The sequence below is a fragment of the Miniopterus schreibersii genome (genome assembly GCF_964146895.1).
Source record: "Miniopterus schreibersii genome assembly, chromosome: 1".
Classification (NCBI taxonomy): Eukaryota; Metazoa; Chordata; class Mammalia; order Chiroptera; family Miniopteridae; genus Miniopterus; species Miniopterus schreibersii.
Window position 1 is genome coordinate 57580283 of NC_138101.1, and position 25768 is coordinate 57606050.

At 37.4% G+C, this 25768-nt stretch overlaps 1 protein-coding gene across 2 annotated transcripts in view; it reads right to left on the reverse strand.

Annotated features, from left to right (window-relative positions):
• UNC5C (unc-5 netrin receptor C) overlaps window positions 1-25768 on the reverse strand; it is a 332391-nt gene that overhangs the window by 99936 nt on the left and 206687 nt on the right. For both annotated transcript variants that reach the window (XM_081160727.1, XM_081160728.1), the window contains exon 3: window positions 7804-7947. In XM_081160727.1, coding sequence (XP_081016853.1) covers window positions 7804-7947 — 144 coding nt within the window. The remainder of the gene's footprint in view (window positions 1-7803; window positions 7948-25768) is intronic.

A 25768-nucleotide genomic window follows, 5' to 3' on the forward strand; every position in this document is an offset into this window, starting at 1 on the left:
CGGTGTGTTGGCAAGCCTGCTAAACTCTATCAGGACATTTGGCATTAAACATCTAGCTACTGTCATAGTATCACATAAATATTTCAGAATACCTGGTTAAAGAAATGCATTATTTGGTTAAATTGCATAATTCATTAATTTTGTTTTATGCCAGGAAGAGTATATACAATAATTCACAAGATTACATATATATTTAATTGGAGATACTATTACCTCTACTATAGAAATATTAATTTACTCACTCCTTTAAGATATTTATTAAGTTCCCACAGTGTGCCCGGAATCATTGTAGGCATTTTGAATTCATCAGTGAAAAAAAACAAACAAAAATCTTTGCCCATAGGGATCTTACTTTCTAAGGGGATGGGGGTGATAAACCACAAATCATTATAAATAAATAAATATATAAGAGTTTAGAAGTTAATAAGTGCTATGGTGAAAACGAATAAGTATAGAAGTGTAATGGGGGTTTGAAGTTGGGGAGCACAGAGGCAATCACTTCAGGCTATCTGATGTCCTTAAATTCGTTGGGCAATAAAGCATTTTTACTAAATGAACAAATGATTAGCACCGAATAGCATTATCACTCTGCTCTATCATGTGCTTTCCATTTAATTTCAATTTTAGTTTTCATTTACTTATTAGCACCATCCACATGCAAGGAACTATTTTAGGTATTGTGGATGTTGAGCTTTAACAGACAGCCAAATATTTCTGCAGCAAAATGATTTTTTTGAGAACAACAAAAAATTGTAATTCAGGAAATGCAGTCTAATGGCAAGCCACACACAAATCCAGAGAAACAAAGGAGAGGCATGCTCTTTTATAGACTTGGGAGGGGCTATTATAAACAGAGTCCATTAGAGGAGAATGAAAGTTTGAAGTATAGTGACTTCATTGGCTGAGTTATATCATTTTCCCATTTGCTGAACTGTTGCTGGGCAAAGAGGAATCTTATTCCTACCGCTGAGATGGTAAAGTTGTATCACTTCTTGTCCAAGATGCAAGGCAGTGTAGGTCCCTTACTGTTGGGGTCAGCTGAGTGCCACATACCTGAGAGTTCTCTCTTCTAGCTTCCTAAAAGCAATTTAAATGCGGTTTCTGTTTCTTAATTTTCACAGGAAAAAATGAAGAAAATAAAGTGCCTGTCCTTGGGAAGCTTATATTCCAGTGACCCACACAGTCAGCATAAGAGTAAATAAATAATGATTAGGAGAAATTTTCTCAAAAAAAAAAAAAAGGCAGGTTTGGGCTTAGGAAAGTGACAAGGTTGGGCTCAGTAGGTTTTAGGTAAATTGGTCAAGGCCTACACCTCTGTAGAGGTGACACCTCAACAGGAATCTGAATGAAAGAAGGAAGTGAGCCACACACAGACTTGGGGATGTCTGGGTGGGGTGGGACAGCCGTTACAAATAGCCTGTATCTGGAATGAGTATTAGACTGTATTCTGGAAACAAAGAAGCTGGTGTGGTTGGAGCAGATGAAACAATGAGGAGAGGGGCAGGAACCTAAGGTCTACTGACACTTTTGTACAATAAATAACAGTGAGCCTATAACATTACACATGTGGAAAATGACATATTTTTGTAAACTGCCACGTGATATAAAAATCATTGTCAACTCCTCTCTTATTTGTATCCAGTGTGCTGGGTCAGGGCTTGGACACCACTGGTGGCCTGACTTGCTTCTTTATATACCGGCTGTGTGAACGCAGGTAAAATTTTAAATCTCTCTTTGTTCTCAATTTCCTCATCTATAACACCTATCACATAGAGTTGTTGCAAGGACAGAATGAGATAATCCATGTACATGTTGGTCAAAGGGTACACACTTTCAATTGTGTAATAAGTAAATTCTGGGAATGTAATATACAATAATACCATATTGTATACTTGGAATTTGCTAAGAGAACAGGTCTTAAGTATTCTTAGCATAAAAGAAAAAGGTACCTAACTATTTGAGGTGAAAAAATAAAGTTAATTGGAACAGTGCCTCCATTATTATTATTATTCTATAATCTATTTGCCCAATACTAACCACATGTGCCTCTTGAGCAATTGACATGTGGCTAGTTTTAATTGAGAAGTACTATAAGTGTAAGCACACCAGATCTCAAGGATTGGTATGAAAAAACTGTAAAGTATCTATTACTTATTTATATCAGTTATTTTGTTGATGTGATAGTTTAGAGAGACTGGACTAAATAAAATACATCATTAAAATTAATTTTGCCTGATTTTTTAAAGGGTGGCAAGGATACTCCTTAATTCATTTCAGGAACTATCTTTTTCCTCTCTGTAACCAGTGGCCTTTGTGATGGTGGCTGTGATTCACTGGTTTGCAATATGGTAAAGAGAAAATCCTCAGAATCTACTCTGCTATTCCCAGGAGGATAGAGTCTCTGTGCACATAAATCCGCTATAACTCCCAAATCACAGGAGAAGGGTGACCATGTGGAGTGCTCCTCAGTCCTCAGGGTGGGGAAATATTACAGTCTAATACTTGCATGTGGATCAGCAGAGAATTTCATCCTTTAGGACTGCTAGTCCAGGCTTGGGAATTGAAGTCGTAAAAGGAGAGAATTTTTGTTTTTCAAGTTAACTTAGCATTGATGAGTTTCAATATGCATAAATAAACTTGTTTAAACTGTATCTGTTGTTATGGACACCTATTATTCACTGAGCATTTGCTTTGTGTCTGGCACTATGCCATATGCTTTACATCTTTATCTAATTTAAAAAGTAACCTTATCATTTTCATTTCATGGTTGATGAAACTAGGGCTCAGAGGGGTTAAGTCACTTGACCAAGGTTACACTAGTAAGTGATGTAACTAGATTGACTATAAGTCTAACCTCTCCACTGTGCTACTCTTTCCACATGATAAACACCACCTCCTGACAACAATAACTACGTCATCAACAACCACAACATCAACAACAGCAGCCATATCTTAATCAAGACACTCCTGGTAGAAAGAAAGACAGTGTTGGCTGACATTTTGCCTGAATTACATTTTCTTATCTTAACATTTGGGAATTTTCCTACTGGCTATAACAAGAGACCCTGGAAGAAACAACCCCACGAAACTGGTAGTTCTGTTACCATAAGGGTTCTACTTTGGACAGTCATAGTACGCACTTGAGCTCTTTCAGAAGAAATTTATCTTTGTATGTATTAGAAACTACAGCTTCCTAGGACACTTGATACTTTGGCAAATATGCACAGTTTTAGGGCAGATATATTATGTCCTCAGCTCATGCCTGGTGGAATTCTAACTTACATGCTTTCTTTCCTTCCTCTACCCTGATTGTCTCACAAACATAACTTTATATTTTATATAGTTTGAATGTATTATAAAACTTTAATGAATGCATGAATAGCCAATATTCATTTCTGCTTTATAAACTTCTGAAAATAGAGCATTTTTCATGAAACAACTATGGGCCCCTCCAAAGCACACAAAATGAGTATAAATCTAATTAGGTAAGAGGTAATTATATTTCTTTAACCTTAGGATCATGGTTATCTTTACCTGAGACAAACTTAACCTTTAATTGAAGTCTATGTGATGGCCATCTGTCAAATATTACTGGGCAAACTAACAATCTGCAAGCTTACTGTAAGATTGGGGACTCGCTTGGTAAGGAACAGCCTTGACAGAAAGAATTAGAATTTAGCCTTTTTTCATCATGATGTAAATCTAAATAAGTAAATCTTACACATTGGATGGTGTTCCTTGGACATACATGGTTAATTATGAAAGGACATGAAGATGAAAAGGTGCTATGGGCAACTTAATCTCTTACTAGAAGAGTTTGTTTTTCCATTATTTGAAAATGTGAAACTACGTTTACAAGCTATGAAGTAAATAGCAAAGATTATGTAATATGTTGCAAAGAAAGATGAGGTTCTTATATATATTTAATTTTTATGTGAATAAGGACATATATAGAGAATATTTACTGTTATATGTTATATATATATGAAGTTGGTACAAGAGAGTCATCAGTTGGAACTAAGAAGCCCTTAAACCAGATTTCTGGCAAGTCAATTTAGTGTAGACTAGCAATTTAAAATATTTATTTTATTTGATATTAATGAACACAGCAATGGAAACATGTCACTGGGTCTCTTAATTATATTTAGAAACTAATTTTGAGTTCATTTAAATGTTTACCACAATAATCACTTTTTTGTTTCTTTTTAAAATGTTTGAAAGCAGCTTTTCCATCATTAATAAAGAATAAAATTCTTCAAGATTTGTGGTAGACAACTGTAGTGGGAGTTGTGTCATGCCACCAAGATCCCTTTTCAAGACCTATCCCACCAATTGGGAGTGTGGGTACTCAGGTTCTCAGCCTCTCTCCTGGGACTGCCCTTAGTTAAGCAGAGCTGACTTGACCCAGGGCACACAAGCATCCCTTGACTAGTCTATGTGGGGGAGTAAAGGCCTTCTCACCTACTATGCCTCAAGGTGGTACAACTCTGAGAGGCCGTCTGAGCTCCAGAGTTCCCTATGGGTTCATCCTATCTATACCTGCATTGCAGTTCACTTTCTCCCTCTGCCCCATACTACTGTCTTCAGTTCTCCAAGATATTTTCCTAAGAGTATTCTTTAATACATTTGCCCACATACATGTCTCCATCTCTGTCTATTTCATGGAGAATCAACATAAGAAATCTCTTTAGATGTGCTCAGGGAGAAAAAATTAATATAGAGCATTTTAATACACTTCAGGAATTCTTTGGAACAGCTTTAATTCAACAAAATTTATTAAATATCTATGATGTTCTTGACATTGTGCTAAACACTAAAGATATAAAGTTAAGCAAAATTGAATTAAGCAAAATTGATCTCAAGGAACTCGCTGGCACGAAACACAGATATTACAAGTTAATATAATTCAAATGAGACAAGTCCTGTATTAAGAGTATGGACAAACTGCTTTGAAAGTACTGAGAAAGGAAATGTCTATCACTCTGGAGACCCATGAGACAAGAACGACTTCACTAATGACATTTGAAAGAAATACTTTAAAAGCTCAGGGCTGTCGAATTATTCTTTCCTTTCTCTCATATCCCACATCCAATCTCTCAACAAAACCATGACCTCGGCCTTTAAATGTATCTAGAATCAAGATCACGCCACCTCCACTGCTTCTAATGTATGCTCTCATATCATCTCTCACGGCGTCAGGCTCAGGACTGGTCTTCCTGCTCTGCTGCTGCCCCTCATGATCTATTCTCAACACAGCAGTCAGGTGATTCTGCTAAATAAAAGTCAGGTCATGAATTCCTCTGCTGAAAACATTCCAAAGTTCTTATCTCTTACTAAGAATCAAAGAGGTTATATCTACAGGGTCCTAGGCCATCTCCACATTGCCCCTCCTGTCCTTGCCTCCATGCCTTACCTTTCTCAGCTCATTTAGAAGCCTCCTCTCATTTGCTCTCTTCCATCTACTCTGGCCAATTTGGTCTCCTTGTAACTGGCCAGCCCTCTGCCTCAGGATATCCATCTGTACTTAGGCTACTTGCTGTTTGTTCCTTGTGCCTGACTCCTCCCTCCCCTCCCTCAGGTTTCAACTATCAACTTCTTCCTGATGCTTTCCTTGACCACTCTGCCCTAGCACTACTTAGTACCCTTTCCTGTTTTGTTCGCAGAACTTACCACTGGAGTTGTACCTGATGATTATTTGTTATATTTAGAGTTTGCCCTTCCTCACCAGAACATGAGCTCTAGAAGGGCAGGGATCATCGCATGTTTTGTTTCTGACTCCATACCAAATACAATTGTACAATTGTTCCAAGAACAGGGAACATGTTTGCTAAATATTTGTTGAATAAATGAATTTTACAAATAATGAAGGAAGAGAAAGATGAAACTCTTCAGTACGAACAATAGCTGGAAAGCATAGAAATCAAGGTATTTCTAATGCGGTGTGGCTACAGTGAATTCTTTGTGGTCAGAGCTGGAAACATAGGCTAGATATGTAAACCATGAAATATGGTGTTATGGGCTGAGTTGTGTCTCCCACAAATTCACACTTTGAAGTCCTAAACCCCCAGTGCCTCAGAATATGACTTTATTTGGAGGTAAGGGATTTAAAGACGTAATTAAGTTAAAATGGCCTTTAGGGTGGCCCTAATCCAAAATGATTGATAATCTTATTAAGAAGAAAAATTTGGACCTGGACAGCTACAGAATGAAGACTATGTGAAGACACAGAGAAGATGAATATCTACAAGCCAGGGAAAGGGCTTCAAAATAATAATAAAATAATAATAATAATAATAATAATAATAATAATAATAATACTGCTGGCATCTTGATCTTGGACTTCTAGCTTCCAGAACTGTGAAAAAATAAGTTTCTGTTGTTTAACCCACCGACTCTGTGGTACTTTGTTATGGCAAACTAATATAAATGATATATGTAAGGAATTTTACAAGCCACTGTAAAATTTTAAGTAGGAAGAGATGAGACCTGAGTTATAGGACAATTGCATTTGTGGTAATATGGAAGAGAGGTTGGAAGATGGAAAAGGCTTGAGCCATATACACTAACTGGGAAGTGTTTACAATAGTTATGGTCTACATCACGGTGAAAGGAAGGAAGAGGCGAGAATAGAATTGGGGAAGCATCGGAGCCAGGATTGTTAGAAACTTAGTGACACGTTAGAGATAAGTGATATTGACATCTTCCATAAAAGGGGATTTAGTAAAATGCAGACCTGCAAAGGGGTTCAGATAGTAAAATTTACATAGATTTCATTGGTTTCATACTTGAGAAAATTTCTCAATATGGAACCTTAAAACAGATTATATAGCAGGATTCATGCTGCTCATGATAGTGAACAGCATTCATTGAAAAAAGTAGTCTGCATAAAGAGCTGCAGGCTACATCTCCTTTTGGGGATAATATTAGCATAGTAGTTTGGCATATTTAATATTAGCGTATTAAAGAACCTAGGAAGTTTTGCAATGAATAAACTTCTATAACTTTGGCCAAAAAAAAAAGTATTTGCTTGGAACATTGATTTGATTACTGAACTCTTTTTGTGAGGCAGCTTTGAACCTCTCCCTGAACATGAATACTCTAAAAATTAACACAGTGTGGAAAATAGTGGTAATTTTGATGTACTAGAACATTTCCAAAATAAATAGAGAATCTTTGTCTGGGTAATCTTTGTTCCCAATAGCAAAACTAGTCAACACTGTCTTAACAAATTGGCAGAATAATCTCATTAAGGGAATATAGTTGGTTTTCCCATAACCTAATTATTACCAGATTTTAAAAAAAAAAAAAGAATCTTCTGAAAGTAGCACTATTTTTTTTTCATGTCCTTAAAGGAAAACTACTCAGTGCCTTAAAACAAAAAATAAAATATTTTGGTGACTTAAGGGAACAGTGTGGCTCAAATGCAGAAACCTGAGAGTCATTTTTATTTATTTATTTATTTAATTTTTATTTTTTTTAATCTCACCCAAAGATATTTTTTTCTATTGCTTTTCAGAGACTGTAGAAGGGATACAGGGAGAGAGAGAGAGAGAGAGGGAGAAACACCGATGTGAGAGAGACACATTGTTTGTTTGCCTCCCACAGGCACCCAACTGGGCCTTTGGTTGGAATTGAACCCAGGACCCTTCAGTCCATGGGCCGATGCTCTAACCACTGAGCCAAACCGGCTAGGGCTGAAAGCCATTTTTGACCAGATTTCTTTGATGCTAGGGCAGTCACAGTCTAAATTTTCCCATAACCCACAGCTTCTGCAAACCACAGAGTCCCTGCTCAGTGACTCACATGCGATGCGCACGTAGGCCTTCCGGCTCTTTGTGGTGCCTGCTGAGCTCCAGGCCACACACTGGCACCAGTAATCTTCAGGCCCAAAGAGTTCTTCCACTTGCTGGCGCGAAATCTCAATGCTCACTTCCCGGACAATGAGACCTACCATGAGAAAGGAAGATTTCAGTCAGAAGAAGATTTGTACTAAAGAAATAAAAGACATCATATCATATTTTTCCCCCCTCAGTGATCCTTCTTGATGCTGTAGATCAACATCCCAGATATTACCTCTCATCTCTTCTGATTTTCCTCTGGTTCCAGTAACTTGACTCACAACTTTTTCATTCTCCTGTTTGCTATTTCAAATCTTCCAGATTCATCAGAAGATGAAAGAGAAGATCTATCACTCCACAAAATGATACCTTTCCCCATATGGCCTAATAGTCATCCTCCACCAAGCTATCTCCTTCTGTATATTTAAATGTGAACTTGAATTTCACAGCTTCTAAGGACTCTACCTCGATTATACAGGTTGTGGGTAAGAGACCCACATGCTGTACACAGAATTACAGACTTAAATTTTCCTAAGAAAACTTAGTTCACATGAAATAAAAGAGAACCACTTAAAACTATAATCATAAATGCATACATTAGAAATATGGATACCTATATAGCAGGTTTTATTGTATCACCTAGTAATTTATAAATATGTGGTGATGATTTAACAATTAAATTACTTTAACAGTTGTGTAGCTGTGTTTCAGTTATTAAGGTACACTTTTTCTTGAAAGATATATTGCCTTAGGTAACAAACCTCTGCTGTTCTATCCAGAGAATGTGTGACTTTAAGGTTTTCAGGCATAATATTTTGAAAGCCCAAATGTTTCTCTATAATTGTAATGTAACCAAAATCCTGTTAAAGATAATGCGGCCTCCAGCTAAAATGCTTGAATAATTGGAATTTGTTTCACAGAATTACATAATCCTAAATAACATAAATTGAACTAAGAATCTGGGATTATCATTTTGGGGGTATTTATGTAGATTCATTCTGCAGTTTGCATCTTTGCACTGAGCAAGAACAGTGATCTAAAAGATATATAAGGATACCTGTCAGCTCTTCTGAAGATTGAATGCACAATTTCCAGATGGAGTGTCTACTGAGAGAACTAACAGGGGTACCCTTAGGGAGTGGAAGAATTTGCTCTGGGTTAAGTATGAGCACAGGAAGAAAGATTAAACATATTGCTTTCTACTGTTCATTCATTCATTTTTTTTCATTGAACAAATATTTATTAAGTACCAATTATTAAAAGATACTGCACTAGGCACTTGGGAAATGATGAGTAAGATAGTGATTGTCCTCAATGAACTGATATTATTGTGAGGAGGGAACATATTAATTACAGATCATACAATTTATTATCTAATTATAATTGTGTTCAGTACTACAAAGGAGACATATTGGGACACTCAGAATGGATAACAAGGGGAATAAAAGATTCAGTAAGAATTAGGTTTGTTAAGTTATATAGGGAGAGGGACAAGGCATATGGGAAGGAGCAAGAAAAAGAGTGAGAAGAGTGAGGTCCCCAAAGAAGACAAGCCCCAGAAATAGAGTAATGGCATGAGAAGCCTCTAGAGATAAGAAAGGGACCACTTTATATACAGTGTCGTAGACTAGTGGTTTTCATTGTGGACTCCTGTACAGCTGTGTTAGCGTCCCCTGGAACTTGTTGGAAATGTGAATTCTTGGGTACCACTTCAGACTCACTGAATAAGTAGCCTTGAGAATCAGGCCTAGCAGTCTGTGTTATAACAAACCCTCCAAGAATTCTGATGCATGCTACAGTTTGAGAACTACTGTGTATTGCATGTTTAGGATTTTGAATTTCTTCCCGAGAGCCATGGATATTATTAAAGTGTTTTAAGCAAGTAGATGATATAATCAGATGATAATTAAAAAAATACACACACACACACATATATATAATATGTACAAGATATAGTATAACTAGTTCTTTGGAGTTTAATTCGTTCCTCAAAGTTATGATTTCTTAACATGTTTGATCATGACTTCTTGGTACCTGTGACATGAAAAAGGTGCCATCTAGAGATCCTAAGAAAGAGTCTCCCAGAACTTTCCTTAAAACCTAGGACATGTTCGACGGGTAACAGCATTCAGGGGATAAACAATATTTCCTATCAAAAGCTGATGAAATTTGAGTCACAAAAATGTCTAAGCCCTAAGTCAATGACTAGGTTCACTCCTGAGTCTCTGAACTTGAATGAAGCCCAGGAGAGTGGGTTTTACAACTCCCAGGCAGGGCAAGACCCTGAAGGGGCAGCTCGTTTGTCAAGGCTTATTGAGTATATTTTAAAGTTTTGAAACTCAGTAATTTTCTTATGTTTATATAGTGATCAGCTTAAAAATAATTTTTTTTTTCATTTTTATTAAATTTATTGGGGTGACACTGGTTAACAAAATTGTACAGGTTTCAGGTGCACAATTCTACAACACATCACCTGTACACACCACCCCAAGTCAAGTCTCCTTCCATCACCGTTTATCCCCCTACACCCTCCTTCTCCTCCCTCACCCCCCTTTCCAGTAACTGGAACATCCCAATCCCTCACCTCACTATGAGAGCATTAGTATATTATTTTAGCAAATGTCCAATACATAAAATGACCACAGAAAAATCCCAATTTATTAACAAATAACACTACTTTCCTTCCTCTTTCCTGGCCCCTGATTAGGCCTCTCATTTTCTTATCTTATTATAATTATTATCATTTTTCCGATATCTAGAAATCCATGCAAAGATGGAGCACAGCTTTTCCACCCCTCTTCCCACCTTTTTAAAAATTCCACTTTCTGGTGTTTAATACTTTTGCCTATTTTACTTGTTTATACCTTCTTTCTTCGCACAGAAATTCACTTACTGGAATCAAAACTCTTCCTGTAAAGTTACTGCAGTAATTTACAGTCACCAAAGGGCTGATAAACTTGCTGTATTTCCTTAGACCTATAATGGCTCTTTCCAAAATGCAGAGCAGCAACAAATGGGCTCAGGATATTAAAACCACATACAAATATTTTGTGTCCCGAGATGATAACTTTAGGTTTCATTCCCCTCACCCCCTTTTACTTAAAGCAATTACAGGAAACCTAATTAAATGCTAGGGGAACTTCACTAGGGACACTGTATCCTTTTAGCCCAAATACCTTCATGGCTGTTTCTACTGACCACAGATCTGAAGCCTTTTAAGAAGCCACAGACCGAGCCTCCTGTACAGGAATTATTCACAGTATGAATGTTCTGAATTGTGTGGCCCAGGCTCCCTGTGGGTGCTGGAGTCAAGCACACACCAATTTTTGTCCTCAGCTTCACAAACACCCCATTCAGGAGGGCATGGATTATTTACAGTTGTGTACAGTTGTCCTGCCACATGCCCAAAGTTTACATTCCAACTTTTGGTCAACACAAGAACAAGAAAGGATTGAAACATGGAGTATCTAAACACGGTGTAGAATCCCCTGCTGCATTATTCAGACTCTGAGCTACATGGTACATACTATCTTTTCATGAACACAGGTAAGTTCAGTCCCTCTAACATTTTGTCCATCAAATCAGAGGCTAGTGGTGTGGGTAAAAGTAGGTAATATCCTTTCTCTTTGAAAGTAAAATTACAAATCTGCTTGAAGTCTTGAGATAGAAAAAACAAGCTGCCCTGAAATTTCAAATGCCATCAGCATTACTTCCAAGGCAGGCTGCTTTGAAGAGCATTTTGGAACTTGAAATTGGTTACAGGTTATTTAAAGGTGGGGGGAAATGCCTCAGTCTACAGGATTTACTCAAATATAAATGTGTATTTCCCATCACATTTGATAACATCAAAGATTTCCCATCACTGTTCTTCCTTTAATTGTGGCATTTCAAGGATGCGTGCTGTTTGAAGTTTGCAGTGATTTGCTTTTCTAATAGGATTCATTGTGGTTTGGGAGCCAGAGTGCAGGAAAGTAATTAGTATGCTAGACCAAGAAGTCTTCTAATGAGTACAAATATGTACTTCTTAATAGGGAGTTTCAAATAATTTTAGAAATTCAGATGCAAGTGCAACTTTCTGATTGGATTGTGGCAATAAAATCTGCTAATTGACATTTATACCTTATCTTTAGCATAATTTTAATTTCACAAGAGTGGCCAGGCACCATAAATGGTGTTTTTCTAGAGATTATTATAAAGTAATCACAAATACATGATGAATGCTGTTGTAACATTATTTAAAACAAGATCCATGTTTCCCCCAAAATGTAATGTATAATGCTGCCAAAAAATCTGAAAAGTCCACTAATGTGAAAAATTATGTTAAATTCTAGAAATGTAAAGAATTATCCAAAGTCACCCACAGCCTTAAGCTGTTCACTTATGTTTTTTATTAGATGACATTTAAAAAATCATGCATTATCTTAAAAGATTTTAAGAAATGTGGTCATAAATTTGTACCTTCTGATACCCCATGTATGTTTCACTAAAAAGCATCCTAACCCCACGTTAGATGTCCTAGTTGTACTTCTCCTTCCTCCCAATTGCTTTATGGTACATATGGCACTGGAATCATGTTCTGCAGACTTCGAGCCCTCTCCATGTTAGGAGAAGAGCTATAGAGGTCACTGGAAAAAATCTCATTATAGTACATTCATAGTTTGGAATGGGGTTGGTGAACAATGTGCGAAGCTACAGGTAGGGGTGTTCTGGAATATATTACATTTTATTGAATTAGTGTGGTCCCTTTTTCATGTTTTCTTCCAGAGCCTAATTCTATTAGTTTCACTAATATGATCTAAAATATAAAACATATCAGTTCTAGATGTCTTAATATAAATTAAATCACACAAAATACCATCATTATTTAAAAGGATGTCATACCATAAAAACTGATGATTATTTCTGCAATTTATAACTCACTAAAATAATCAAAATATGATGGCTTGAAAGGCAGAACTTTATAATCGGGACACTGTTTCATGTTACATGAAGTCATCTGACAACCTTTAAACTACATCAGGGAAAGGAGACATTATAAACACATAATTTACAAACTTTTATCTGAAATGTTTCGTTTGAATTTTTAACAAACATTTAATATGTAAATAGGCCATCTAATTAACTAAAATTACTTTGTGTGATTGGGAATTAGAACTTACTGGTGTATTAGATATAAGTATAATTGTGTTAAAGTTACATTTACTATCTTTATGATTAAGATCAATTTGCCCAAAAGTCAAAAGATAACATGGTGGGGACTGAATCATTCAAGGGATTTGTTTAGAAATATTTCATGTCTAGGTCATTTGCTTGATTTCTTTTTTTTAAATATATCTTTATTGATTTGAGAGAGAGGAAAGGAGAGGGAGAGAGAGAGATAGAAACATCAATGATGAGAGAGTCATTGATCGAGCCCACAACCCGTGCATGTGCCCTGACCGGAAATCGAACCCTGATCGCTTGGATCCTAGGTTGTCGCTCAACTGCTGAGCCACGCCCGGCCGGACGACTTGATTTCTTTTTATGTGACAGTTTCTAGTCACTTGGTTCTGTCTGGCATCCTGTGTCCAATGAGGATCTGTGTTTTGTTTTGTTATATTTTTGTTTTGTCTAGAACTGAGAAGAAAATATTCGTTGACTGTGTATCTGGAATGGGGAGATATCTAGTACTTCTTGAAAGCTATATAGTAACCATATATTAATTGTTTTCCCCCGCGAACATGAAATTTTAATTGCAAAATGATATTAAAGTAGTGACAAGTGATTAAAATACAGTGACAATGTTAACACCTTTTTTTCCTTTCCAACCACCTTCAAACTTAGAGATGCAAATGTGAAGGGTATTTGGAATGGTAGATATGCAACATATTTTTTCTTATATATAAAGTTGTAATGAGTTGATAGAAATTTATCCTACCAGCTTTGGCCCATCATTTAATTCCTGTTCTTACCTTTGGTGATGAAAACCCTGTTTCATCTCTGTTTCAAGAAGCCTTTCTGAGACCAAAATGGGAACCTAAAATGCTTTCTGTAATTTACCTCTGCCTTGTGTGTCAATGTTCTTTAAAATATAAAGGAGCAACTTTGTAAAAACATGAGGAAAATTTGTTTAACTTGGAAAGACACAGTATATACCATTGAGATAGCAAATGCACTATTCTTCTTAAATATTTTTTCTATAACACCTAACTTACTATATATATTTGAATGTATATTCCAACACTTTTCTTTGAAAGTATAGTGCTTAATAATTCTCTAAACTTAACAATATGCATTTCTTGTGTCCTGATTTCATGTAATTCATTAATAATATTAATAGAAGTAATTTTATGAAAACTTTTAAAAAGGTTCCTGCCAATAAGGGTGGAGAATAACAAAGTGTCCTTGGAGACCTAGTTAATGTGTCCATGTGAATTACAGCTCTCACTACTACTCTTGTTCAGTAAGTCATTCAATAGGTATGCGCTGAGATCCTACTATGTGCCATGCACTCCTCTATGCACCGTGAACACAGTGGTAAAGAAGGCAGAGAAGGTTTCTGTCATTCCATGGGTAACATTCCATTGTGGAGGTAATTCTTGAGCATCTATTCTGTGCTCAGTAATTTCTAAGATAGCTATAGAAATGAATTGCTTATGGATTCTTCAGAAGCTCACTCTCTAACACTAGAGATAAAAGTAGAAGTTTACTGAGTAAAGGAACCTTGTTATAGGCATTGTATATCTATCAATACAGGAATGAGTAAATAATTTGTACTTTTATAGCCATAACACAGAGTGGAGTTAAATCCTAGATATTAAGTAAATTTAGTTCTAATTCATAAGAGTAAAAGTAAGTAGTAGTTATTGAGCATCTACCATGTGTCTCAGTTATTTTGCATCATAAACCTTGAGGATTTTATTGCTACACCTAAAATATGGGTTAGGAACAGAGGTCAGAATTTAAATAATTTTTCAAATAGCCAGTAATTACTTAAATCAGGATTTAGCATTTGTCTAAATCCAATGTTTCTAGTCTTTTTAGTACACCAAATATCCCTCAAACTGTGTCTCCAAAAAGTGTTCTCTGGTCAAATAAGTTTGGGGATTTTTGTTTAATACATCTTTGTCTTAGAAGCTCAGCATGCTCATCAGTATATTGAAGGCATTGGTCAGAACTTCTCCCATGAAAATTTGCATTTAATTTGGATTGCCACCATTTCCCCTACATTTTTAACCCATAGGGCCCTACAGTCAACATAAATACAGAACCCCATCTCATCAGGGCTTTCATTGTGGTTGTTTTCATTTTCCATACATCAATTTATTGAATAAAAGTGATTGATTGTTTGGAAAATTCTAAAAACCCTAAGAAGAAAGCTTTAGTGAAATGAGTTCAAAGGGAGGGATCAGGGGAAACATGGAGAATGGAATATTTGAGTTGGATGCTATAACATGGCTTGGATTTAAAGATTTAGGGAGGAATCAGAGATACTTCAGGAGGAGAGAATGGCAGGAAGTCAAAGGGCAAAGATGAAAAAGCATGGAGCACTAGAGGGGAGGGTGTTTTACATAAAACCAGGTAATTAGATAGAACAGAGATTCCCGGAAAGCCTTGAATGACAGCTAGAGAAATTTGTTGGTTGGAGCAGGGAGCCTATGAAAATTGTAAATTGGAGAAATGACATTTTAAAAAATGACATATGCTTTAGGAAGATTAATCTGTCTCTACTAGTAAATAATACTAATCTGATTTATTTTAATGGAATTTTAATAATTTTAATTTTAATTATTATTACAAAATTTGTTTTCATATCTATGATCTTACATCAAGTCATTAATCATAAGTGTTAAGAGCAATACTCTTGACCCTCTGAAAACACTGTCTGACAATGAAAACCAGGCACATATATCAAGAACAATAATTACTCATACTGTTGGGCTTTCATTTTGTATTTACTTCAAATGATTTAGGAATAAGTATTAAGAGCTCTGGAGTCATTGCTACTCATAATAGTTCACACACATTATCTGTATTTGGGACAGCTATTTGTTTATCTTAAAAGCAATATATATCATGTTCTTAACAAAACTTCGAAACCAAACTATAAAGGTTTATTTTTTAAAAGAAATTCATCTCATCCAAGAATATTATTATTATAACTGGGGGACTAGACAAATATTCATCTACTATACAACAACCTACTGATTTATTTAGATAAAAAAATAAATTCCTGCTCTGTATTTACTGACTTTAGGAAAATCATTTTGAAAAGTCAAAATTATTTTGAGAATAAAATTACATTCTATTCACAAAATTACCTTTTGGGGGTACTAATGGGAGGAGCAACCTCATTAGAAATTATATTAGGTGCATGTCCAGCTGAGAAAGACATGACTGGTTTCAAATTTTTTCAACAGAGTTGAGAGAGTTAGGTCTGGGTGGGAACATCAATTGCTCATGGCAATGCAGGTATGGCTACCATATTTAGAAATGGAGTTTGAACAGCAGGAACCAGTTCTAGCGAATTGCCTTGAAGTTTCTTGTCTTTCAGCCAGTTCACTCAGGATTTCTCACTCCTTAGTCCCCACTACACTGACACAATGAGTGGAAGAGTCTACTTATTTTGGCCACTAAAATGCTGGCATAGCTCATTTATTAGGAATTCCTCATATCCTTCTTCCACCACCTGGGTGAGGCAAGGACATTAAGCAACTGAATGGAAATTACTAAGGAAGCGAGTCCTGACCAATTTGGGGGAGAGTAAGCAAACTTTCATTTACATGAAGATTTAAAATTGGTGAGCACAGTGATATCTTCTAGGGTCTTCACTTTCCAACTAGAATGTGAGTTCCATCAGGGTAGAGGGTTTTGCTTGTTGCATGATGTTGCATGGCCTGGAATAATACCTGGCATATACTGTAGGTGTACAATAAGTGCTTGCTGAGTTAACAGAATAATATTTCCCCAGGTCTCTATTACACATTTATTAAAAAGGTATGTCTTAGAGGAAAGGAACTTGCAGTCATGATGGCAGTTGTGCTCCTATCCTGGCCAGAAAGACATCATAAAACACAATTTTGACTTAAACTTGAACACGCTTGGCATTCACGCTGAGAATAGGGTTGAAAAGTAGAGTTATCATAATGCTTTTTTAGGGCCTCGAAAATTGTTTAGAATAGCTGAGTAAATATAGATCAAGTACCAATAAAAGATTCTTTATCTTTTTTATATTTTTTTAAAAAAAGAACTCTAATATGTAAGAATACTAGTTCACAACAAGAAGAAAAAATTTAACTTGTGAAATTCCAAACAGTGATTACAAATATTTGCATTTCATATTTTCAAGCCAGGACTATGTATTTTGATCTCCTACTGAAACACAAATTTTCATTTTTAACTTTATTTAGGGTCTGAGAAATAATTACAGGAGTGGGCAAAAGTAAGTTTACAGTTGTAATAAAAATAAATAATACAATAATTAATAAATAGTAATACAAGAATAAAGTCTGTTTCGTGTACTCACAACTGTAAACCTCCTTTTGTCCCAACCTATATGTGTTGTGATATTTCCAAAATATTTCTATATATGTTGAGATCCTTGGTCTAAATCGTTCTTTTATCTTTCCAAAGGGAGACATAATTTATTAAAAACAATGCAACCAAGTGTGAAGCACTTAAGTCTCCCTCCCCTCCCTTTTTTTTTTTTTTTTTTTAATACAGAGAATGACTCCTTGCTCTTCTGATGATTCTAAATTATATATACTTAGTTTATAATAAACATAAAGTTTTAGGTAGAATTCCAGAAGATTATGCTGCTACAGATATGCCAATAAAGCTTTATTTTTAATTAATCCTTGGCCATTAACTTAATCAAGAGTATGATCTTTGGAGAGGATCTGGGTCAAATTCCGATGACACATATATATGATATTGGGGAAGTTTCTTTGTCTCACTGAATATCACTTTCCTAAACATGGAAATAAGAATCAAAATTCCTAAGTCAACGGGTTGTTTTAAGAATTAAATGAAGTGATATATGTAAAACTCTTAGCAGAACAAGCCCTTAAATAAGCCAACTAATACAATTTCAGGAGCTGGAATGGTTTATGCTATGCTATGGATTAAATCAGACCCCTTATTTCAGGGGCTTTACAAAATAAAAGCTTATTTTTCTATCACAAAAGTCCCCAGGGACGCTGTCTTGCATGAGCTTTCTTAGTGATTCAGGATGCATCTATCTTGAATCTACATCTTCTTAAACAAGGCTACCAGGGTGTCTGAGAGAGGAGAAGAGAGAATAGAAAACTCATACCTGCTCTTAAACGACCTGGCTCAGCAACGGTGACAGAACTTGCTCACAGCCTGTTGGCTGGAAGTAATCAGTTGGCCTGGCTGAACAGCAAGGATGCCAGGGCCTGCCGTACGCCTGTGTGCCCAGGAAGGAGAGCAGAACTGAATGTATGAGAACTCTTACTCTAGTAGGGCTGATAAAGCTACTTCAGCAGGAAAACCAAGGAATTGAATTTTTAAGAAATCCTAATGACATTGAAATTTTCATAGTTATCGAGTCAAATGAAATTTGGGTTTTGTTTTCTGTGGTATGAAGGCCTTGCCTGACAGAAAGAGCTAAATGTAGAAAAATAGCTGCCATCATGAGTAACTTTGGACAGGTCGTTAAATTTCTCATTTTCTTAGGTTAAGTCAATAAAAATAGATAGTCCTTTACCAGTGTAATTCACAGGACTTTTACTGGATCAAAATAAATCTTTAAGAGAAAGTACTTTTATTGACAGACGGATGTCAAAAACTGTCCGCTCCTTAGATATTCCCGGGAACATAACTTGACCACGTTTTCTAGCTTCCTTTGTTTTAGAAGTAGCCACAAAAACAGTTCTAGTCATTAGAATGTGAGTGGGAGGGATGCGTACCTTTTCTTGGCCAAGCTGCTGAAGCTGGGGGTGTCCTCCTTGCTGCCTTTACTTTTCTGCTTGCTGGAAGCAGAAGAGGGTGAGGCCTGAGAGGATGGCAAAGCCGCAGGTGGAAGGAGTATAGGTCCATTCCTGACCAAAGGGGACTCTGCTGCCCTACAAACGAGGGCACCTTCCTGGGATTGTTATGTAAATGGATGTACCATTCTATCATGGTCTAGTTATTCTACTTTGGGGAGTTCTAACTGTTACTGCAGTTTAGCATAACACAGACTTAAAGATATACTATAATATGCTTGGAACACAGTGGGTCTTCATAAATGAATACTGGACAAGTGGTTGTGGAAAATACTTATAAATCTCATAATACTGTGTTCTTTTTCTTTTTTTTTTTTAACTATTAAGGCAAGATATCAAGAAGCCACGAAAATTCCTTGGCAAATGGAATGGGGAACTGAGACAAATAGCTGATTCAAACTGGCCTCATCCAGCACCCTGACTAACCTGCCTTCTTTTCCCCTGCACAACCACTCCCTTAAGCATTAAGCCATCAGGAAAAATGAGATTCTGATCAGCATCAGATAATTTTAGGAACAAAGCTTTTGATCTGTTGACTATAGAGACAGTTCTGGTTCAAACTAGAGATAACATCTAGGCCTCAGTTGTGTTTCAGTTCCAGGCCTAGAAAAGCAACAAAACCAGACAAAGTGACACCATGGCTGGGATCGGAACCAGATGCAATGACCAATGACCCCCTTACCCTAGCACCTATGAATCAGGAAAGACTGTGATCCTGACCCTTAAAGCTTATTTTGATGAATCAGCATATTAAAGGACATGCCTCGGAAGCTGATGAATATTCTACTGAGATCCTCCCAAGACCTCCCCCAAAATTCCTGCCTTTAGAAAACAGATAAAAATGCTTGAGATGAAGGGCCCAATGTGGGCTTTTTCGCTAGAACAGGCTGCATCTTCCTTCTTTAGGTGTGTATCTTTGCTTTTTTTCTCCTAAGCCTTAAGGGCCCTTCTTTTGCCTCTGTAACTTGTTTCCTGAGTCCAAGCAGCCCAGCTGGCACACTTCTTCTGTCTCTGTGACTTTCTCTCTGAAAGGCCAAGGCAGCTTTCTAAGCAGCAGCTCCAATCTTCTCTTTGAGTGTACTTTCTTTTGGCATGCTAAATAAACTTCCTCTTGTGTTAGAGTTCTTGGCCCTGAATTCATTCTTTGTCGAATTCAAGAATAGGGAGCCCACATAGCTGGTAACACTATGGTTTAGAGCTTAGCTCCAAATTATTAAATTATTTTTAATTTGGCAATGTTCTGTTAGATACAGAGAGGCATTTCTATTAATTATGAGTTCTCAAGTATCTGAATGCATGGTTGTAATATTATGCTCAAAATGCTATAAAACCGAGGAATTGGCTTATTATGTAACAAAATGTGATTTATAAAATGTTATGCTTAAAATATTTTTCTCTTTCTAGAGGAGTGACACCTAATTCTGACTGCTGTATGTTACTTGTCTTCATATGCATTCTGCACTAGCACCACAAAGAAGAAGAAAGAGGGGAAAATGATTGTTTCTCACTATGAGCTCCAGTTCTCTGATATATTTATGTAACTGTATAGTACTGCCAACTGAACAAACAGCTTCAATCATGTCTTTCATATCTCCAGGCAAAGTTTTGCTCTCCTTTCTTCCTTTTATAAATGTATTCCCTTCAAACGATGCATACCCTAGTGGATAAACAATCTCCACAGGAGAACAGGAACACTAGCTATTTAATATGTGTGGTTCAGTGTCATGAGATACGGAGTCACAGTAAATAATATTTTGTGATGATACTAACACTAATAAAGATGATGACATTTTCATGATTAGCTATGTTTTTAGTAAAGGGAAATTAATGGATAAGACTATTCATTCTGAAGGATGCATACAACATGCTGACAAAACTGGGTTTCAGCATAAAATGGCTATGTTATACAGACAGTATACATTGCACCTAACATTACTATATATATTCATATGCATATCAGTCATGGAGTATTTTCTTTTTACCTACAAGTTGAAATGCATTTACTTCATACCCTTCTATAAGCCCATTTAGTCACATTTCTGTCAGATCACACTTGCATACACAGTGTTGAATAAATCAGTGGTCAATAAATGTTCTTGGAAATATGTTTAGAGATAAATAATGAACTATTATATCTGGTCATAAATGTATATTCTTTTACTCTCAGGACCCTAAAAGAAACATAACATGACCTATTACATATATATATATGGAAAGAGAGAAATAAATATAGAGCAGTTGTGTAAAAGGATCCTGGTTTATTACTCTTGAATGGATATGCTACAGACAAAAAAAGAAATGTTATCATAACTGTTCAAAAAGTTCTGCTGCAAAGGAAATAGTGAATGAAGGTGGAGGGTCAACCTTTCCATCATAAGTGTTTTTTGTCACAGCTCCATGGGCTTGAGGCACTGGGCCAGCCCCCCAGCAGACAGAACTGCAGGACACTCAGAATTCCAACCCCACCACATGCATCCTCTTGAAGGTACTGCTCCAGCTGACCATCGGCACACTTTTAATTTGTGGCAAGAGGGTCTGATGAACAGACTGGGAGGGCAGTACAGATGGAAATACAGATCAAGTGCAGATAAAAACATGTTCACCTTGAAAACTACAAACAAAACTTTTAGGTAAAAATAGAAAATACAAACAGAATTCTAGGACGTAGTTATTGAAAAATGAGAAGGGCCTTTGCAGGGTAGCTCAGCTGATTAGAGTGTCTTCTCAATATTACCATTGTAACTAGAGAGCTAACATTAATCATAGGAAAGGAGCAAAGGGGAAGCCAGACATTGTAAGCATGGCCATCTGGGCAGCTTCACCAGGAAGCTGAAGTTTTATACTCCCCAGGGAACCACCAGTCCATTCCCTGTAATTCACTGGGGAAAGGGGTCCAACAATGGGGAAGATGGATGCATGCACAGTGAAGTGGGATGACATAGGGAAGGTGCTTGCTTGTCATTCTAACCAGGGAACAGTGATAATTGGCTAGAAGGTGGAAACATTGCATGCACGAAAATTTGGAAATACAAAATCCCCAGAAACAAAGGAATTTTCTCTCTTACTCTCTTGTCTCTCTTGCTGCTTGCAATCCTATTTCTCGCTTGTTCCGTGATCCACACTAGCTACCATGTGGCCCTAGAAGCTGCATGGCCCATGGCCAGGTGAACCCCACATGCAGTGGACTGCAGCCGGGAACACAAGCTAAGCTAGCCAGATGCTTCACTAGGCTGTGATTTAATATGGAACAGAAACTCTGAGCAGTGACTTTGATCCTAGCTCTGCTGAAGACAAAATGGGACTTTTTCCATGGCGGGACGGAGGGAGATAGGACCTTGGAAACCCAGGGGTTTAATTCCACAGTAATAAAGCTTCCCACGACACCTCTTCATCCCACGGGGGCCTCAGGAAATTCTTACTTCCATGGTACCCCAAGAGCTCCACTTCCACCAGCGACAGGTGGGGAAACAGGCAACCCCACTAATAACACCAATACTCTAAGGTTACAGGTTCCATGCCTGGTCAGGGCACATATAAGAATCAACCAATGAGTGCATAAATAAGTGGAACAACAAATCAATCTCTCTCTCTCTCTCTTTGCTTCTCTCTCTCTAAAAATCAATTAAGAAAATGAGAAGAATACAATCATTTCTTTCTCATGAATAATTTTCACAATCTCCTTTACATTCTGCCCGAACCTCTCTCCATAATCCAATAGCTGTACATCTCCTCCATCTATACTTTCTTAAATAATATAGATTTATGTCCCCTGCACACACCTAAAAAATGTCAACCCATCACCCTGCAAGCTTCTTGTTACTCAGCCAGTTTGGGGTTTGTTTTAAACATCTATTATGTGAGTCATCCCTTAGCAATACTTTGAAATTCCATCCCTATTAAAAGTGAAGCGGGATCTGGTGTCCTAAGAAGAGAAATAATAACAGTGTATGGCTATTCTTTCATACGCTACTGCCTCTGAAATAAATCTCACTGCTTAAAAAAAAAAAGTAGAACACATGGGCCAAAGTTAAAGAATAAAAGGCAAAAATAAAATGTGGAAGGTTAAAAGGAAACACATAAAATCTTGCCAAAGGTTTGTGTTTTACATAAAACTGCAGTCGGGGCTTCACAAAGGAAATCTCTGTGCTGTTTATTTCTGGTTCAGAGGATTTACATGCTCTTTCTAATGATCTGGGCCTTCAGCACTGGTAATGTCTCCCAGTCCCCAGCTTAGCGCTCATGCAAAATTGAAGCACTTTGGAGGCAGTTTAGTAGCTGCAGATGAATCTCAATGTGCAGGAAAAGGCATAATGGCTGTTTAGCACTTGCTAGGAGAAGCTGAGGAAATCAGGGGGAAAAATCTATTGAACTTAAGCCATCTGGGAAGCTAACTGAGAGCGACTGCATTAACAGCGTGCTTACACTCCCATTGTGTTGCTAGACCAAGCAGGAGTGTGTGTGTGTGTGTGTGTGTGTGTGTGTGTGTGTGTGTGTGTGTGTAGAAAATTACCAAGTGAAGCTCTTTTGATTATATTGACTATTCTGGTTTAGTTCTGGCAACTACCTCTGGAAATAATTTTCATAAGCAACGTGGGTGTGAGAATTTTCAGGTCTCCATGAGACAGGACGACAGCTGAAATGCAGAGGTTGGCAAGGATGCCTTGGGCATGAGGAAAGTGAGCAATATGCAGGAGCCTGGCTGAACAGTTTTTTTCCTGTGTCTGGCTCAGAGGACAATGCAACAGATTGGGGGAGGCTTCAGAAAGCTGGTAAAGAACACTAGGGAATGCTTTCATTGCCTGTTACATTTATTGTTCACTTAGAAATTATGGATTAAATGAGGGAAATCAGACAGGTAAATGCCTTCACTTTCAGCTTCCACCACCCTTACTCACTGCCTCCATCATCATGGCCTTTCCCCCCCCCCCCCATCGTATTTAATAGGTTACTTTTTAGAGCAGTTATAGGTTCCCAGCAAAACTGAGAGGAAGGTACAGAGATTTCCCATACACCTCCCACCCCACACATGCACAGCCTTCCCTACTGTCAATATCCTGCATCAGAATGGTATATTTGTTACAATTGATGAGCCTCCATTGAGCACATCATTAGCGCCCAAAGTCCACATTTTACATTGACATTCACTCTTGCTGTTGTGCATTCTATGGATTTGGAGAAATGTATAACATGTATCCATCATTATGGAGTAGTTTCACTGCCCTAAAAATCCTCTGTGCTCCACCTATTCATGCCTTCCTCCCCTTTAACGCCATCAAACACTGATCGCTTTACTGTCTCCATCATGTTGCCTTTTCCAGAATGATGTATTGTTGGAATCATACAGTATGTAGCCTTTTCACACTGGCTTCTTTCACTTAGTGATATGCATTTAAATTTCCTCCCTGTCTTTTCACGACTTCACAGCACATTTCTTTTTAGGGCTGAGTACTATTCCATTATCTGGAAGTACTACAGTTTATTGATACATTCACTTACTTAAGGACATCTTAGTTGCTCCCTAGTTTTGGCAATTATGAATAAAGCTGCTATAAACATCTGTGTTTTGTGTGGACATAAGTTTTCAACTTCTCTGGGTAAATACGAAGGAGTGCAATAACTCTATCATATGGTAAAAGTACGTTTAGTTTTGTGAAAAACTGCCAAACTGTGCTTCAAATGGCTATACCATTTTGCTTCCTCACCAGCAATGAATCAGCGTTCCTGGTGTTCCACATCCTTGCCAGGATTTGTTGTCGGTGTTCTGGATTTTGGCCATTTTAATGGGGGGGGGGGAGTATCTTACTGTTGTTCCAGTTTGTATTTCCCTGATGGCATATGATGTGGAACATCTTTTCATATGCTTACTTGCCACCTATACATCTTCTTGGTGAAGTGTCTGTTAATATTCCTTGCCTTTTGGAAAAGATTTTTAATTGATTTTTAGAGAAAGAGGAAGAGAGAGGGAGCGGGAGGGAAAAACACCAATAGGATGAGCTGCGTACTGCATGCCTTCTACAGGGGATCAAGCCCGAAACCCCGGCATGTGCCCTGACCTGCAATCAAACCAGCGAACTTTTGGTGCGCAGAATAATACCTAACCAACTGAGCCACACCAGCCAAGGCAAGTTTGTTGCCTTTTGAAAGGTCATATTAAGTGACATTTTCTTGACAGATGTCTGATGACTATAGTGAGCTAAATGGTGGCCCCTAAAAAGATACATCCACAAATGAATCCCCAGAAAAGGTGGGGGCCTTATTTAGCAAAAGGTCTTGGCAGATGTAAATAAATTAAGGATCTTGCTATCCTGAATTACCCAGGTGCGCCCTAAATCTAGTGATAAGTGTCCTTATAAGAGACACACAGAGAAGACAGACTCAGAAGAGAGGATGATGTGAAGATGGAGGCAGAGACTGGAGTGATGCGGCCACAAGCCCAGGAATGCCAGGTCAGCCACCAGAAACTGGAAGAGACAAGACACAGATTTTCCTCTAGAGTCTCCCGAGGGAGTGCGTGCGGCATTGTTGGATTGCAGACTTCTAGCCTCAAGAACCAAGAGAATACATTTCTGTTGTATGAAGCCACAGTCTTCATGGCAAATTATTGTGGCAGCCTTCAGAAACTAAATGAGCGACTCGGCATTTTTCTCTGTCTGTACATTCAAAGAGTGGATTCAAGAACCTGACAGTGCAAAAGGTGAGAAAAAGCTTTCTGCCATGTGGTGTATTTCTGGTTTCACAAATACCCCATGGAATGGGTGTGGGGAAGCAGCCTTTTAGTCACCAACAGCCACTTCATACAGAGGGCATCATTGTCTAGGATCATCAAGGCGGTAGTTATAAAAAGAGGCATGTCATTCATTCCCTGCCATTCCTGGAATTGCCTCGTACAGAACATTCCCCTGGGTTTTTCCAGCTAAATTTTAATTCACTCAAGCCTCAGAG